The sequence below is a fragment of the Antechinus flavipes genome, chromosome 6, assembly GCF_016432865.1.
Source record: "Antechinus flavipes isolate AdamAnt ecotype Samford, QLD, Australia chromosome 6, AdamAnt_v2, whole genome shotgun sequence".
In the NCBI taxonomy this organism is placed as follows: Eukaryota; Metazoa; Chordata; class Mammalia; order Dasyuromorphia; family Dasyuridae; genus Antechinus; species Antechinus flavipes.
Window position 1 is genome coordinate 200,774,234 of NC_067403.1, and position 17,935 is coordinate 200,792,168.

A 17,935-nucleotide genomic window follows, 5' to 3' on the forward strand; every position below is an offset into this window, starting at 1 on the left:
AGGAGGAAGGAGTTTGTGACCAAAGAACTAGAGATGATTATTGAACACAAAATAGATCATTTTGATTATATTAAGTTAAAAAGTTTTTGTACAAACAAAACTAATGGAGACAAGATTAGAAGGGAAGCAATAAATTGAGAAAACATTTTTACTTTCAAATGTTCTGGTAAAGGCCTCATTTCTAAAATATATAGAGGACTGACTCAAATTTGTAAGAATTCAAGCCATTCTCCAATTGATAAACGGTCAAAGGATAAGAACAATTTACAGATGATGAAATTGAAACTATTTCTAGTCATATGAAAAGGTTCTAAATCACTATTAATCAGAGAAATGCAAATTAAGACAATTCTGAGATACCACTACAGTCAGAATGACTAAAATGACAGGAAAAGATAATGATGAATGTTGGAGAGGATGTGGGAAAACTGGGACACTGTACATTGTTGTGGAACTGTGAATAAATACAACATTCTAGAGAGCAATTTGGAACTGTACCCCAAAAGTTATCAAACTGTGCATACCCTTTGACCCAGCAGTGTTACTACTGGGCTTATATCCCAAAGAGATATTAAAGACAGGAAAGGGACCCACATGTGCAAAAATGTTTGTGGCAGCCCTTTTGATAGTGGCAAGAAATTGGAAACTGTGTGGATGCCCATCAGTTGGAAAATGGCTGAATAAATTATGGTATATGAATGTTATGGAATATTATTGTTTTGTAAGAAACTACTCTCAGAAAGACAGACAAATAGACAAGAAACTAAACAGCAGAATCATTTCAGAGAGGTCTAGAGAGACTTACATGAACTGATGCTAAGTGAAATGAGCAGAGCCAGGAGATCACTGTACACGGCTATATACCATGATCAATTCTGATGGACATGGCTCTCTTCAATAATGAGAGGATTCAAACCAGTTCTTGCTCAATGATGAAGAGAGCCATCTACACCCAGAGAGAGGACTGTGGGAACTGGGTGTGGACCACAGCATAGCATTCTAACTCCATTATTTCCTTGAATTTTGTTTTCTTAGTTTTTTTTTCCTTCTTCATCCGATTTTTCTTATGCAGCAAGATAACAGTATAAATATGTATACATATATTGGATTTAGCATGTATTAGACTACCTGCCACCTAAGGGAGAAGATGGGGGGAATGAGGAGATAATTTGGAACAGAAGGCTTTGCAAGGGTCAATGTTGAAAATGTTTTTGAATATGTTTTGTCAATAAAAAGCTATAGTAAAATAAATTTTTTAAAAATAAAATAAAATGAAAAAAGAGAGAGAGCACTATATCAACTTCCTGGAAGTTTCCTCCAGTAAGATTCAGAAACTCTTTCCAAAGGCAATGAAGCACTTAATGTCCACAGTAAAGACATCACTCTTGAATTTAGGACTGTGCTTCAGAGCTTGCTCTAGGGAATTTCCACTCTCTAGACAACAGCTCTGCAAAGCCACAGAGCCAGCCTCCAAAGGGAGGGGAGACCAGCTCACTTCTAGGACTCCCTGTGTGTTTTCAGTTGCAACACTAATAGCTGTCCATGCCAGTGGGTTAGTCCAGCTTCCCCATCCCCCTACTACCTCTCCAAGATTTCTAGAAAACACAATCTCTGGCTCCTCAAGCTATTATTCTCAAAGACATTACTCTGGGAGCAGGCTTAAGCGGTGACTTTTTAAGTATTTTAAAATCTCAATAATGAAAACAAAGTTCAAAGAGTTAAAGCAGTTCACCCGTGGTCACCCAGGTAAGAAGTGGCAAGGACAGGACAGGCAACTTCGACTCCAGAGTAAGCATCCTTTCCTTAACACAATACTGACGAACATCTTGGAAAAACCTCAGAATATCTTAGCTCCATCACAACCCCTTTAAAAGATGATTTCCAAAAAATCTAGATAAGGAAAAGAAAGGATAGTCCAACCTTTCCCTCACTCCCATTTTTTCCTGCCATCAGTGGCTTTTCCCGTACAAGTAAAATGAGTCAGAAATTGTCGCCCTCGTTTCCCTCCTGGACCACTTACATGTGTTACCAAATGGACTCTCTAGGTTGCAGTGACCAGCTGAGACATCTCTATTAAGTGTGGACGTATCCCTCATGTTCCTGGCAGAAATTCCAGCTGGAGAACGGGTCAAGACAGAGACAAAACAAGACCGTGACGCCCCAGGCAGCCCAAACCATCCCTTTATTAAGGCTTGAAGTTTCTCAGACAAACAGACAGATAGACAAGAAACTATTTGTTCACACAAAAGAAGTGCCAGCTCCCCTCCCAGCTCCCCCACCCTCCCCAGGACTGGATGCCACTCTGTTCCTGGGAGAGTTGGCTCCTGTGCCATCCAGAGGCCATGTGCTTAGGGACTTCTGCCAAACTTGGCCCCCTGAGAACTCCAGCTCTTTTCTCACTTTGCAGGAAGGGGCTGGTGGGCAAGGAAAGAGGAAAGGAGGGACTGGGAGAAGGGTCAGGATGCTCTTGGCTTTCCAGGTAACCCAAGGGAAGACTTCCCAGACAGATACCTGCAGCAGAGGGATGGATCCTGGAAGGAAGGACCACAGCTAAGGAGGGTTTGACTCCCAGGATCAGACAAAACCGACCCCTGTGTGCCTGGGCTGGGGAGTAATGGGGGGAGGGAGGAGGATCGCCCCAGCATTTCACCAACTCCTGTCCTGGAAGCATATAGCTTGGGTATCCTATTACCGCTTCAGGTGGGGTGCAGAGGGATAGTCCTTTGTTACACTCAGCTTGAACATTGCCCTTGGGGACAGAAGGTTGGGCTCAGAGCCCAACTCCCCCCAGCAGACTGGCCAGGAGTGCTCTGGCCCAAGCCCCCCTGAGGGAAGTCCCTTCCTGCTTCTTTTCCCACCCTCCTTTCGTCCTTCCTCGGATGCCTCTTTCCTCATGGAGCACAGCCTTAGAGATGGACCCTCAGGATATCCTCGTTGGCAGCAGCCTTCTTACAGCTCACACAGGTGAGGGTCGGGGACTTCTCCCTGTCCACTAAGCAGGTGCGGCACACCAGGTGGCCACAGGGAAGCTGGTAGGCAGGATCGCTTCTGAAGAAAGTAGTGAAGACTCTGCTGCAGGCACTGCATGCAGGGCCAGAGCTCCAGGTCACTGTGGGGAAATGAGGGAGAAAAACCAGGGCCAGGATTAGGACCCACGTGCTTCCTGCTCACGTGCCTGGGGAAGCAGTTTGGAGGAACGTTTCTCCATGGCCACCATTAACATTATGGCCACGTAACACTGCCAAGAGAAAGCCCTCACCTGTCTAAGTCTAGAGAAGGGAGGTCCACCTGCCCCAGACCTACAGACTAGCACCCAGTTTTCCCAAGGGCTGGATGCTGGCAGGTGCCAATATTTAGGGCAGCTCTCATTTCCCTCCCAAAGTAGTTGTGTCCGGTTTGATTCAAGAGATGAACAGTTCATGGAAAAGCTGGATTTCTCTGACCCACAACCACATAACCTTTGATATTTTAGGAGAAGGTCCACAGGACAGCAGATGGTACCCCTGATGTGGGGGCCTTGTATCATGTGCTCCACATGTAACTTTATGATAACACCTCAAATTGGTTTCTGGAATGGCAAATCCAACAAAAGGTCAGGGTGAGATATTATTCCAGCCCAAGACAACTTAGGAGATTGGCAGAAGAGATCTGCAGCAGCACCAGCAGTAGCCTTTGGAGATAGCTGTGACACAGCAGTAGCTTCTTTTTTTTTTAATAACTTTTTATTGATAGAACTCATGCCAGGGTAATTTTTTATATTATCCTTTGCATTCACTTCTGTTCCAATTTTTCCCCCTCCCCAAAATGGCAAGCAATCCTTTACATGTTGAATAGGTTACAGTATATCCTGGATACAATATACGTGTGCAGAACCAAACAGTTCTCTTGTTGCACAGGGAGAATTGAATTCAGAAGGTATAAATAACCTGGGAAGAAAAACAAAAATGCAAGCAGTTTATATTCATCTCCCAGTGTTCTTTCTTTGGGTGTAGCTGCTTCTGCCCATCTTTGATCAATTGAAACTGAATTAGCTCTCTTTATCGAAGAGATCCACTTCCATCAGAATACATCCTCAAACAGTATCATTGTTGAGGTATATAATGATCTCCTGGTTCTGCTCATTTCACTTAGCATCAGTTCATGTAAGTCTTGCCAGTCCTCTCTGTATTCATCCTGCTGGTCATTCCTTACAGAACAATAATATTCCATAACGTTCATATACTACAATTTACTCAACCATTCTCCAATTGATGGACATCCTTTCATTTTCCAGCTTCTAGCCACTACAAACAGGGCTGCTACAAACATTTTGGCACATACAGGTCCCTTTCCCTTTTTTAGTATCTCTTTGGGGTATAAGCCCAGTAGAGACACTGCTGGATCAAAGGGTATGCACAGTTTGATAACTTTTTGGGCATAGTTCCAAATTGCTCTCCAGAAAGGCTGGATGTGTTCACAATTCCACCAACAATGTATCAGTGTCCTTGTTTTCTCACATCCCCTCCAACATTCCACATTATCTTTCCCTGTCATTCTAGCCAATCTGACAGGTGTGTAGTGGTATCTCAGAGTTGTCTTAATTTGCATTTCTCTGACTAATAATGATTTGGAGCATATTTTCATATGTCTATAAATAGTTTCAATTTCTTCATCTGAGAATTGTCTGTTCATATCCTTTGACCATTTATCAATTGGAGAATGGTTTGATTTCTTATAAATTAGAGTCAACTCTCTATATATTTTGGAAATGAGGCCTTTATCAGAACTTTTGATTGTAAAAATGTTTTCCCAGTTTATTGTTTCCCTTCTAATCTTGTCTGCATTTGTTTTGTTTGTACAAAAACTTTTCAATTTGATATAATCAAAATTTTCTATAGTGATCAATAGTGATCTCTAGTTCTTCTTTGGTCATAAATTCCTCCCTCTTCCACAGGTCTGAGAGGTAAACTATTCTATGCTCTTCCAATTTATTTATAATCTTATTCCTTATGCCTAGGTCATGAACCCATTTTGACCTTATCTTGGTGTACGGTGTTAAGTGTGAGTCAATGCGTAGTTTCTGCCATACTAATTTCCAATTTTCCCAGCAATTTTTGTCAAATAATGCATTCTTATCCCAGAAACTGGGGTCTTTGGGTTTGTCAAACAATATATTATTAAAGTTATTGGCTGTTTTGTCCTTTGAACCTAACCTATTCCATTGATCAACTAGTCTATTTCTTAGCCAATACCAGATGGTTTTAGTAACTGCTGCTTTATAATATAATTTTAGATCTGGTATAGCTAGGCCACCTTCATTTGATTTTTTTTTTCATTAATTCCCTTGAAATTCTTGACCTTTTGTTTTTCCATATGAACTTTGTTGTTATTTTTTCTAGTTCATCAAAGTAGTTTTTTGGGAGTCTGATTGGTATAGTGCTAAATAAATAGATTAATTTAGGTAGTATTGTCATCTTTATTATATTTGCTCGCCCAATCCAAGAGCATTTAATATTTTTCCAGTTGGTTAGATCAGACTTAATTTGTGTGGAAAGTGTTTTGTAGTTTTGCTCATAAAGTTTCTGATTTTCCCTTGGCAGATAGATTCCTAAATATTTTATACAATCAGTAGTTACTTTAAATGGAATTTCTTTTTGTAACTCTAACTGTTGGGTTTTGTTAGTGATATATAAGAATGCTAATGACTTATGTGGGTTTATTTTATACCCTGCAACTTTACTGAAGGTGTGGATTGTTTCTAATAACTTTTTAGTAGAGTCTCTGGGGTTCTCTAAATATACCATCATATCATCAGCAAAGAGTGATAATTTGGTTTCCTCATTGCCTATTCGTATTCCTTTAATCTCTTTCTCAACTCTTATTGCCAAAGCTAGCATTTCTAATACAATATTAAATAGTAACGGTGATAGTGGACAACCTTATTTCACTCCTGATCTTATTGGGAATGGTTGCAGTTTGTCCCCGTTACATATGATGCTTACTGCTGGTTTTAAATAGAGGCTGCTGATTATTTTAAGGAAAAGTCCATTTATTCCTATACTCTCAAGAGTTTTTAATAGGAATGGATGTTGGATTTTATCAAATGCCTTTTCTGCATCTATTGAGATGATCATATGGTTTTTGTTAATTTGATTATTAATATGGCCAATTATACTGATAATTTTCCTAATATTGAACCAGCCCTGCATTCCTGGTATAAATCCTACTTGATCGTGGTGTATTATCCTGGGGATAATTTTCTGTAGTCTTTTTGCTCATATCTTATTTAAGATTTTAGCATCAATATTCATTAGGGAGATTGGTCTATAATTTTCTTTCTCTGTTTTCAACCTACCTGGTTTAGGTATCAGTACCAGCTTGGCACAGCAGTAGCTTCAAGAATTCTCAGACCAGAGACCCTCAAAAGGGACCCTTTTCTGGCACTGGATGAAGGACTTTATTTCATTGACCACACCCAGATCTGGGTAGTAATTCTAGGGCAAAGAGAAACATTTGTGTCTGTGGCTGAAGAAGAGCAGGAGATCTGGTCACAGTGCCTAGGACCAAGAGAAGCACTAGAACTTGTGGCTCCAAGTGAGCAAAGAATTTTTCTGGGTAAGGATACAAACATGGGACAGAAGAACAGTGACCACATCTCTTTTTCCACTTTGGAAGTGCCAAACTTATGGATTTTTAGTAGTAGCTCAGAAGACAGGAGCACAAAAAGCCCCAAGTTTGTATCTGTGCTCCATATTCTCTGGGATCATAGCCCAACTCTAACAGAGAGTTAAATGTCAAAAAGTAGATTGGAAAATAAGCAAACAATAAAAAAAAGAATTTGAGTATAAAAAGCTACTATGAGAACAGGGAAGAACAAGACACAAACTAAGAAGACAAGATCTGTGTCAAAACAGCTATAAGCAAAACCTCAAAGGAAAAAATAACAGTGAATTGGACATAAGTCAAATAAGAATTCCTAGGAGAGCTCCAAAAGGATTTTATTTTAAAAAGAAATAAGATTGATGTAAAAAAATCATGAGGGGCATCTAGCTAGTACAGTGAATAGAGCACCAGGCCTGAAGTCAGGAGGACCTGAGTTCAAATCTGACCTCAGACATTTAACACTTCCTACCTATGTGACCCTGAGCAAAGTCCCTTAACCTCAATTGCCTTAGCAAAAAAAAATTATGAAAGCCATTATCAAATTTGATTTTTTAAAAAGAAAAGAATTTAATTACCAGTATGAGAAATGAAAAGAGTGAATGCATCACCAAAGAAGATGAAATTAAAGCAATTATTAGGAGCTATTTTCCCAACTGATTGCCAATAAATCTAACAATCTAAGTAAAATGTATATTTACAAATTTTATATATATTAACAGAAAAGGAAATAAAATGCTTGAATAACAAATCATAATTGAACTCTCTAAGGAAGATAATCCCCAGGATCAGATGGATTTGCAAGTGAATTCTACCAAACAATTACACAACAATTAATTCCAATATTATATAAACTATATGGAAAAATAAGCAAAATAAGAGTTTTATCACATTCCTTTTATGACATAAACATGGTACTAACATCTAAACTAGGAAAAACAAAAACAGAGAAAGAAAACTATAGGCCAATTTTCCAATGAATATTGATGCAAATATTTTAAATAAAGTATTAGTAAGAAGATTACAATATGTAATAAAAATCATACATATAAACAGGTGGGACTTATGCCAGGAAGATAAGGCTAGATGAATATTATAAAAATCACTAACATAGTTGACCATATCAATTTTTAAAAATAATATCATCTGATTATCTCAATAGTTACAGAAAAGACTTTTGACAAAATATAACACTCATTCCTAAAAAAAAAAAAAAAAAAAAAAAAAACTTGTCAGCAAGAGTCCCTGTTAGAGAAACCTCATGCTTTTATGGACACCCTCACTATAGGATCTTAAAAAAAATAGCTTCAGCAGCAAGAGCAGGAGCAGAAATGGCTTCAGGCACAGGAGGAGATGCAGAAAGCCCAAGAAATGGAAGCTTTTGTCCGTGAGAAGGAGAAAGAAGTTCTGCAGTTGCAGGTGGGCCAGAGCTTGATATAGGGGCCCTGTCCAGGCCTGTGGATTAATGCTGGCAGCTTCCTGGAAGAATCTTCTGCCAGCCAGAGGGCTTGGAGCCAGCCGTGGCTCAGGAGGTGTCACTCCTCTGCCCATTTCAGGGGGTTCTGACCTTATCGCCCTTCCTCCCTTGGAGAGCCCTTAGATGTCTGTGAGAAGGACCCAGGTGCCTTAGCCCAAAGTTCTGACTCTGGTGTTATATCTAGGGCCATTTAGCTGAAGGAGAGAAGGCAAGGCTGCCCTCCACAGGTTAGCAGGGAGAAGAAGCTTGGCCTGAGACAACAGGAGCAACGAGAGGGACTGAACATTGTTGGACATTCAGAAGGGATATTCTAGAAGAGCCACCCTGGTGGAACTCACTGCCCTGCTAGCTAGTGAGAGCCCCATTGGTAGAGGTATCCAGCCGAAGGCTGGCGGGCCCCCGGCAAGGGAAGCTGTGCCCAGGAATCCTACCCAGGGGAAAGGCTGGCAGAGCACCTCCCTTCTGCCTCAGTTCTCCTCTGTGATTCTGCCATTTTTGTCCCCAACAGGAAGATGCGAAAACATTCATTACTCAGGATAACTTAGAGGAGAAGATTGAAGCCGCCCTCAACAATCCTCGGAACTACAATTGGGCCCTTATCAAGGAGGGCCATGTGGTTCGACCCCCTCGAGGGACTTAGGGGTGCCAGGTGTGGCAGCTGCCAGAGCTGAAGGGAGGCAGCTGGAGCTCTGGGAGCTCCTGTCTTTCTCTTCCACACCCTCTCCCCCACAATCCAGCCTTTATCTGGCCTCCTTATTGAGAAATAAGAACTAAGCAGTTTACAGAATAAAGGGATGATGCCTTTTTTTAAAGATGTTTTTTCAGGTTTTCTGGGCCAAGGGCAGGGGTTACTTCCCTAACTATTTTGCCCCTCCCCTTCTCCCACTGGCCCTTTCTGCTGGCCCTCACTCTCTTTAGACAAATTCTTGTCCTCAGGGCCAGGATTGACCATCAGATCTGACCCCCTTCTTACACAGAGGGGACGCTTTAGTACAAAAGGGCAAGAGACTTATCAAAATGAATGCCAGAGGTGGGCAGAAAGCTCTCCTTCTCCCAGTCTTTGGGCTGGAGCCACAAACAGCCTCCGCCCTTCGGAGATGGGCCAAACTCCCAGCTCCTAAACCCATGAAGCCTCTGTTGCTTCTGTTGTTGGGTCCAGGGAAGGCTTTCACATGTTTGGGTTCAGGGTGGGGAGGGGGCTTTGGCCGCCAATCTTGGCCTGGAAGGGGCAGGTGGACAGGGAGCAGAGCCTGGCTTGTGCTTGTCTGCTCTCAGGAGAATTCCACCAGTGCCACTGGTCCCCATAATCAGTCACTCAGCATGAGCCCATGGTGATGACCAAGGACAACACAAAGTAGAAATCTTTGGGAAATTAGAGCAGGAAACACAACCTGGAGAACCCCGATCTGTTTGGGGGGTTAAGGGGAGAGAAGATAAGTGACTGTGGTCTCCAGGCTCTTCTCCCACTTCATTGTGTGGGAAATAGCTTTAGAAAAGGGAAGTGATTTCTCCAGATGGCATTATAGGGGCACAATGGATAGAGAATGCCCTGGCATCCTGAGGGGGACCTGAGTTCAAATCCAGCCTCAGAAACTTAATATATGGAGCTGCGTGATCCTGAGCAAGTCACTGAACCCAGTTGCCTCACAGTAAAAGAAAAAGATGGGATGAGAGCAGGGATTTTCTGGCTTGAGAGAACTCTCAAAGCTCCTCCTGATACAGAGCCCATAAAGTAGCCTCCTACCTCCCAACCTCTGGAAGTCCCTTCCTCTTCCTTTCCCTTGCCCTCTAATCCATACACTTTGTAAAAAGTAAACAGCCAAGACTAACATCACAGAGAATCAGCTTTATTGACGGGAAGGGGGTAGGAAATGAGCTGCTCCCTCTGCCTGGATCTGGCCAGACCTAGGAGAATGTGGGGTCCTGGTCACAGACAGGGTCTAGCCCACAGCCATCTGCAAAAGAAAAAAGGACGTTATTTCAGTCAGGTGGGAGCCTGCTCAAGTCTCTAACCATGGAGAGGAAAGGGAAAGAGGGAAAGGGGCTTCGGGGGAGGGGGACTGTCCCAGCCCATAGCCCTGGAGGTTGTGTCATCTTGCACAGGTGTCTGCGGACCCAGGAGTGCCGGTCCCTCACCGCTGCTGCAGCAGATCCCGGCGGCCGCACAGAATCCTCCGCTTCCGCAGGGTTTCTGGCCAGACTGGCACGGGGAGGGCAGGTAGCGCTCTTCCTGGCACCTCAGGCTCTCGGCGGTGCCCATGTAACAGCCTAGCTCTTCCCCGCAGCAGATGCTGGGGCCGAAGCAGCGCCCTTTGCTTCCGGGGCCGCAGGGGAGGCACTGCAAGAGCGGGAGACGCGGCTGAGCGTCCGGGGCAGGACCCTGGACAGCATCTCCGAGCCCGATTCCCCCCTGGAGGGGGAGCACTTGAGGCCGGGGATGGGGCGGATTCTCCTCCGGCATAGAGGCTGCACGGCAGCGCAGGGCAGCAGCCAGGGCCAAGGCCAAGGTCGGAGCTCCCCCCTGCCCTGCTCCTCCTTATTGTCAGGAGGACGGAGCCTGGAGAGGGCGAGTCCGAAGTTGGGAGGAGGGAAGGGGAGTCAGCACAAGGGGAGCCAAGCATCGGGGCATCCGGGCCAGCTGCGGGGCCCGCCAGCCCTGGGGGCTCGCTTTAGAGGGGGCCTCCTGTGGCCGTCGCGCCCCGCACCCAAAGATCTGCCCACGTGGAGAGGAGACAGGCGGCCTGTGGGCTCCCACCCGCGCCGAGTCTCACCTCGCGCACGTCCATGTCCGGCGCCGAGCGCTTCCCGCCGATGGGGCAGTTCTGGATGTAGCAGGCGGAGGCCAGAGCCAAGAGAGCTAGGAGATAGCAGCAGGCGAGGCCCGGACGGGCGCGGGCCGCGAGGCCCTGTCGGGAGCCGGGGCTGCCCATGGGGAAGCGGGCCGGAGATAGACCTGGGCTGGCGCGCAAGCGGGAGCGGGTAGGCTGAGCGCTGGGTCCCAGAGGCTGATCTCCCTGAGGGCTCTGAGCAAGGTGGCTGAAGCCCGGCCTATTTATGCCCCGGGGTCCGGGACCTAACGTGGCAGGCGCTTGGAGGCTCACGCCCGGTCAGCGGGGCGTGAGTGCCCCCGGTGCCCCCGCACTTAGCCTGCTCGGGCTGGGGCACGGGGTCAGCCTGTCAGCTCAGGGCCAAGCTCGGGGCCAGAACTGGGGCGCTGCCCTCATTAGGCTGGAGCTGTACCGGGCGCCCCCAATGAACTCCCAATGAACCCTGGGCTCTGCAGGCCAGCAGTCCTTGGCATTTACTCCGCTCCTCCCCCCTCCACCCAAGACTCGTTCCTCTTGGTCTGTTTCCAGGTGGGGAAGAGCTGGTCCCAGGCTTCCCCATTCAGAGCAAGAAACGGCCTGCTCCATCTCCTGGGAAAGCAGAAGCCAAGGCCCAGAGAGGGAAGAGGCTCCCACAAAGTGGGCTCCAGAACCCCAGTCCTTAGTGCCCTCCCCTTTATCAGAGGCTGCCTTCCTCAGGAAGAGGCTTCCCAGGGATTGGGAAATCAAGGTACAGGAGAACTGTGGGCTTCCACCAGCACAGAGGGCAGAATCAGGAACAAGGGGTGGAAGGTGCAGATGACAATTTCAGAGTAATAAAAGGGAGACCTTAATTCAAGCAGTAACACAGTGAAGGACCACAGCATTGGATCAGGGCAAGCTCGGTGGCAAAGTGACCCTGAAGTCCTGAGGACCTGAGTTCAAATCTAGCCTCAGAACTTACTAGCTGTGTGACCCTGAGCAATCACTTAACTTCAAGTGTGTTAATGTGTTTGTGTATGTGCATGTGTGACAGAGAAGGGGGAGAGAAACACATAGAGAGAAAGAGAGAGAACATTGGACCAGGAGTAGGGAGATCTCCTGTCCAATCCCAGCCCTATTAGATGCAAACAGTGGCTAGTGAGTAAGTCACTCAGTGCCCAAGAGCAAGGCCGTTCTACCTTTCTCTCACTCCTTCAATCTATTCTCCAGCTAGCTATCAAAGTCATCTTCCTAAAGTAAAGGTCTGACCTTACCACCACTATCCTTGCACTAAATTGAATTCAATAAATTTAAGTGACTCCCTAATATCTCCATGATAATATAAAATTGTCTGTTTAGATTTTAAGCCCTTCATAAAATACCCCTTTCCTATCTTTCCAGTCTTCTTAGACTTCATTTTCTTCCCCCAAAACCAATTGTACAATTGTACCCTGGACTTTTTTTCCCTTGCCTTCTCCCTTTACCTAGAAATCTCCCACCACTCTTCTCTACCTCTTGGCTTCCTTCAAGTCTCAGCTAAAGTCCCAGCTTCCACAAGAAACCTGTCCAAATTCCCCTAGACACTAGTGCTTTGCCTTTGTTGATTATTTCCAATTTGTTCTATCTTTTTTATGCCTCGTTGTTTTCATGTTGTCCCTTTAGATTAGATTATGAGCTCCTTGAGAGTAATAAATCCTTTCTTTTACCCTTAGCTTTAGTACAGTGCTGGGCACATAGTAGAAATTAGGGAAACTAGGAGAAAAAGAAAGTTTCTTTCTTCCCCGTTTTTTAAAATTAAAGTATTTTATTTTCGAGGCAGCTAGATTGTGCAGTGGATAGAGCACTGGCCCTGAAGTTAGGAGGACCTGAATTCAAATCCAGCCTCAGACACTTGATGCTTTCTAGCTGTGTGACTCTAGGCAACTCATTTAACTTCATTGTCTCAACATAAATTAATTAATTAATTAATTAAAGCTTTTTATTTTCAAAACACATGCACAGATAATTCTCAACACCCACCCCTTCAAAACCCTGTGCTCCAAAATTTTCCTCCCTCCCTTCTCCCCACCTCTCCCCTAGAGAGCAAGTAATCCAATATATGTTAAACATGTGCGATTCTTCTATGCATATTTCCATAATTATCATGCTGCACAAGAAAAAGTAGAACAAAAATGAAAAAATTGAGAAAGAAAACAAAATGTAAGCAATTTTTTTAAAAAGTGAAAATAGAAATACTATGTTGCTATCTATACTCAATCTCCATAATCCTCTTTCTGGGTACAGATGGCTCTGCCCATCACAAGTCCATTGGAACTGGCCTGAATGATTTCATTGTTGAGGAGAGTCACAACTATGACAATTGATCATTGTGTAATCTTATATATATATATAATTTTATAATAACTTTATATTGACAGAATCCATGCCAGGGTAATTTTTTTACAACATTATCCCTTGCACTCACTTCTGTTCCGATTTTTCCCCTCCCTCTCTCCACCCCTTCCCCTAGATGGCAAGCAGTCCTATATGTGTTAGATATGTTGCAGTATATCCTAGATACAGTAGATGTTTGCAGAACCGAACAGTTCTCTTGTTGCACAGGGAGAATTAGATTCAGAAGGTAAAAATAACCTGGGAAGAAAAACAAAAATGCAAATAGTTCACATTCATTTCCCAGTGTTCTTTCTTTGGGTGTAGCTGCTTCTGTCCATCATTTATCAATTGAAACTCAGGTCTCTTTGTCAAAGAAATCCACTTCCATCAGAATACATCCTCATACAATATCATTGTTGAAGTGTATAATGATCTCCTGGTTCTGCTAATTTCACTTAGCATCAGTTCATGTAAGTCTCTCCAAGCCTCTCTGTATTTGCCCTGTTGATCATTTCTTACAGAACAATAATATTCCATAACACTCATATACCACAATTTACTCAACCATTCTCCAATTGATGGGCATCCATTCATTTTCCAGCTTCTAGCCACTATAAACAGGGCTGCCACAAACATTTTGGCACATACAGGTCCCTTTCCCTTCTTTAGTATATCTTTGGGATATAAGCCCAGAAGTAACACTGCTGGATCAAAGGGTATGCATTGTGTAATCTTATTGTTGTGTAAGATGTTCTCTTGGTTCTATTCACTTCACTCATGATCAGTTCATGTGAATCTCTCCAAATCTCTCTGAAATCATTCAGCTGGTCATTTCTCGCAGAACAATAATATTCCATAACATTCACATACCATAATTTATTCAGCCATTCTCCAGTGATGAGCATCCACTCAGTTTCCAATTTCTCGCCACTACAAAGAAGGCTGCCATGAACAGTTTTGCATAAGTGAGTCCCTTTCCTTCCTTTAAGATCTCTTTGGTATATATTCCCAGTAGTCACACTGCTGGATCAAAGGATATGCGTAGTTTGATAATTTTTTGAGCGTAGTTCCAAATTGCTCTCCAGAATGGTTGGGTCATTTCACAACTTCACCAACAATGTATCAGTGTTCCAGTTTTCCCACATCCCCTCCAACATTAATCATTATCTTTTCCTGTCATCTTATCCAATCTGACAGGTGTGTAATGGTACCTCTCATCTTAATTTACATTTCTTTGATAAATAAAAAAAAGAAATTTCAATGATAAGGAACCTGGGGGGAAATTTTATAGAAAGTTTTCCTAATAAAAGCCTCATTTCTCAAGTATATAGGAAACTAAGCCAAATTTATTAAAAACATGAGCCATGTTTTTGTTTTGACCATTAATAAATGGTCAAAGAACATTAACAGGAAATTTTCAGAAGAAATCACAGACATATACAGATATATATATATATATATCACATGAAAATATGCTCTATGTTTTATTGATTAGAGAAATACAAATAATAACTTTGAAGTATCACCTTTGTCCGAAAAGATTGGTTAACATGACAGAAAAGAAAAATGATAAATGTTGGAGTGGATATGAAAAAATAGGGACACTAATGCACTACTGGTTCAATAATCAGGAGATTTACTGATTCAGCATTTAGAAGAACAATTATTCTTTGACCCAGCAATACCACCACTAGGTCTGGATCCCAAAGAAATCAAAGGAAAAGTTTCTATATGTACAAAAATATTTATAGTAATTTTTTTAATGACAAAAAATTGGAAATTGAGCAGATGCTTATCAAATGGAGAATGACTGAACAAATTGTGGAATATGAATGTGATGGAATGCCATTGTGCCATAAAAAATAATGAATAGGAGGATTTCAGAAAAACCTGGGAATTCTTACGTGAACTGATGAAAAATGAAGTAAACAGAACCAGAAGAACATTGTGCACAGTAACAAGAATACCATACAATAATCAACCATGAAATAGTTACTCTCATCAAGACATGGCTCCAAGACAATTCCAATATGCATGATGAAAAATATGATCTTCAGAGAGAAAATTGATGAACTCTGAGTACTGATTGAAGCATTTTTTAAATTTTATTTCTTTTTGTTTTGTATGTGTTTTCTTTTTAAACATGATCAATAAGAAAATATCTTTTGTGTGAATTCATATATATAATTACATCATATTGCTTGCCAATTCAAGGTATAAGAGAAAGGATAAGAGAACTTGGAACTCCAAATTCTTAAAAATGAATGTTAGTTTTCTTTTCCAATATAATTGGAAAAAATATTTCACAAAATAAATAAAATATATCTTTAAAAAGGAAAAAAAAACCTGTTTGCTGATAATCAGTCTGACTTGAGAGGCACTAAGGAGGGAAGAGGAAGGGGGTAGTTTTTAGAAGCAAACTCAATAACCAAGGCTTCCAGACAGCAGGGCCAGCACTGATGGGGGCAGGTTGAGGCTAAGCCTGCCTGGTCCTCTGTCACAACTATATTCATGCTCCTGCTCCACCTTCATCTCAGTCAGTCCTTTATAAAGTCCTTGGAAGCATCCCTTTCCTTACTTTCTTCTGCTCTCCTTCCCTCAGTGAGATGGGGTGGGGGGGAAGGAAAGGCACTAGGAAGGGAAAAAGTAGAACAGAGAGGACAAAGAAAATGATGGGAAAGATTCGCAGTGGATTTGGGGAGACAGGAAGCACAATAACAAAGAGGAGAAAGAGATACTGGAGAGGAAAAACTGAAACAAAAGTGAAGGGATGTAGGAGATAGAAGAAGATAGGGAGGGGATAAAGTAGACAGAAGGAAGAAAGAGATGGGACAGAGAAGCAAAGAACATAGGAGATAAAGGGGAAGGGCAAAGGAATCATCCAGGAGTACAGGGACCAAGGATAGCAAAAAATAAAAAGACAAAGAGGACAGAGAAATAGAGAAATTGAGGAGGGGATCAAAGGAACAGCAAATTGAAGGGATGGAGGACGAGAGAAGAACAAAGAAAATGGTACAAGAAGGATTGGTGGTCAGAGAAGGAATAGAGAGACCATGAGCCACAGTGCCAAAAAAAAAAAAAAAAAAGAGGAAACTAGTGAGGAGGACTAAGAGATATGGAGAAGAGCAAGATTAAGGAAGAGAGGCAAAGGGTCAGGAGGTAGTGATAGACTCCCTGAGAACTCTAATTCTTAACTGAGCAGTAAGCTTTACCTTGGAGGAAGGAAGCTGGGTCTGGGAACCATAGATTCATTTTAAGCTTAAGAGGCTTCTTTGTTCTCATGAACTTGAGGATTTAAAAGGAAAATAAAGAACATAAATAGTTCCAGGACACAAGGAGATCAGGGTCTTTGATGGTGTCCTTTCCTTTAAAGATACTTACTCCTTCTGCAAGTGGGAAATCATGGTTAACTCTCAACCATTCTTGCCTGTGGAGTTTAAAAACTTCTTGTGAATCTTCTTCTTTGAGAAAAGATTTCTAATTTCCTTCTGCCCTCTGATTCTGTCTTTGTCTCTGTCTCTCTCTGTGTCTTTGTGTCTGTGTCTCTGTGTGTGTCTCTCTCTTTCTGACCTCTGACACTGTTTAATTGCACAAGCAGAAGCAAATCATTTAATTTGCCACAACTTCCTTATGATGTCCACACACAAGGATGTTGTGAGGACAAAATGGAATAATATATGTGAAGTTCTAAACCTTAAAGGGATGTGTGTGTGTGTGGTCAGTATTATCATTACTACTGCTACACCTGCTATTGCTACTACCAATACATACATACATACATACATATGTGTGTGTATATATATATACACATATATTTAAAATTAATTATTATTATTATTATTTTGCTGAGGCAATTGGGGTTAAATGACTTGCTCAGAGTCACACAGCTAGGAAGTGTCAAGTGGGCCAGATTTGAACTCAGGTCTTCCTGACTCCAGGGCTGGTCCTCTATCCACTGCTCCACACTACTACCAATCTTGCTACTACTACTGCTGCTGCTGCACCACTATTGTTACTACTGATGCCCCTTCTGATGCTGCAGCCACTATTGCTGTTACTATTACTATCACTGCTACTGTTGCCGCTACTATTACTGCTGCTATTGCTACTATTGTTACTACTACTGCTGTTACTGTTATTTGTTGTGTCCTGCTTTCTAGAGCCCCAAGTTGGGGTGACAAAACATACCGTTGCTTTCTAGAGTCCCCACTCCAGGGTGCTTAAAATATACTTCCTAGTGGATAAGTGATGAGGACTCCTGACGATGGTGGGGAAATGGAGTCCGTTTATTTCAAGGGCTTTCCCCTTTATATAATGTAACAAAAACAACACTGCACACTTGGGATCACATAAACAACTTGCTATTGTACATAGTTTGTCATCTAGTATCATTCTGCTTCTATCACAACACAGGTTGTCACTGTCCCCTGACTTCTCAGGAAGGCTGAGAGCCCTTAGGGGAAATGGGGAGCTGAACCAGACATTGTCAGCAGGTTCTCTCTGGGCTGAAGGGTCTTATACCTTACCCAGAGTTCCCCCACTGACTGTGACCCTCTACATTATTACTATTGCTTCTTCTATTCTTCTTTTTCTCCTCTTTCTCCTTCTCCTACTCCAGTGTAGTCTAGTGGATTGAGAACTGGCCTTGAAACAAGTAGCC

The 17,935-nt window shown here is 42.7% G+C and overlaps 2 protein-coding genes across 2 annotated transcripts in view; one reads left to right on the forward strand and one right to left on the reverse strand.

Annotated features, from left to right (window-relative positions):
* Positions 1-8,928, forward strand: part of MRPS26 (mitochondrial ribosomal protein S26) — a 47,003-nt gene extending 38,075 nt beyond the window's left edge. Inside the window, exon 4 of the mRNA XM_051965669.1 lies at positions 8,625-8,928. Coding sequence (XP_051821629.1) covers positions 8,625-8,756 — 132 coding nt within the window. The 3' untranslated portion in view covers positions 8,757-8,928. The remainder of the gene's footprint in view (positions 1-8,624) is intronic.
* A 1,019-nt stretch (positions 8,929-9,947) lies between these two features.
* OXT (oxytocin/neurophysin I prepropeptide) lies at positions 9,948-11,195 on the reverse strand. Its single transcript, XM_051965674.1, has 3 exons — positions 10,888-11,195; positions 10,253-10,454; positions 9,948-10,071 (listed from the first exon to the last, which is right to left on the reverse strand). The coding sequence occupies exons 1-3, from the start codon at positions 11,044-11,046 to the stop codon at positions 10,022-10,024; spliced, it is 411 nt and encodes a 136-aa protein (XP_051821634.1). The 5' UTR covers positions 11,047-11,195; the 3' UTR covers positions 9,948-10,021.
* Between the last annotated feature and the right edge of the window lie 6,740 nt (positions 11,196-17,935).

Coding starts and splice junctions, on each gene's coding strand:
- OXT (XM_051965674.1), bottom strand. CDS start 11,046: ATGGGCAGCCCCGGCTCCCGACAGGGCCTCGCGGCCCGCGCCCGTCCG. Junction 10,455..10,887: donor CGGACATGGACGTGCGCGAG/GTGAGACTCGGC, acceptor CCGCTCTTGCAG/TGCCTCCCCTGCGGCCCCGG. Junction 10,072..10,252: donor CGGGATCTGCTGCAGCAGCG/GTGAGGGACCGG, acceptor TTTCTTTTGCAG/ATGGCTGTGGGCTAGACCCT.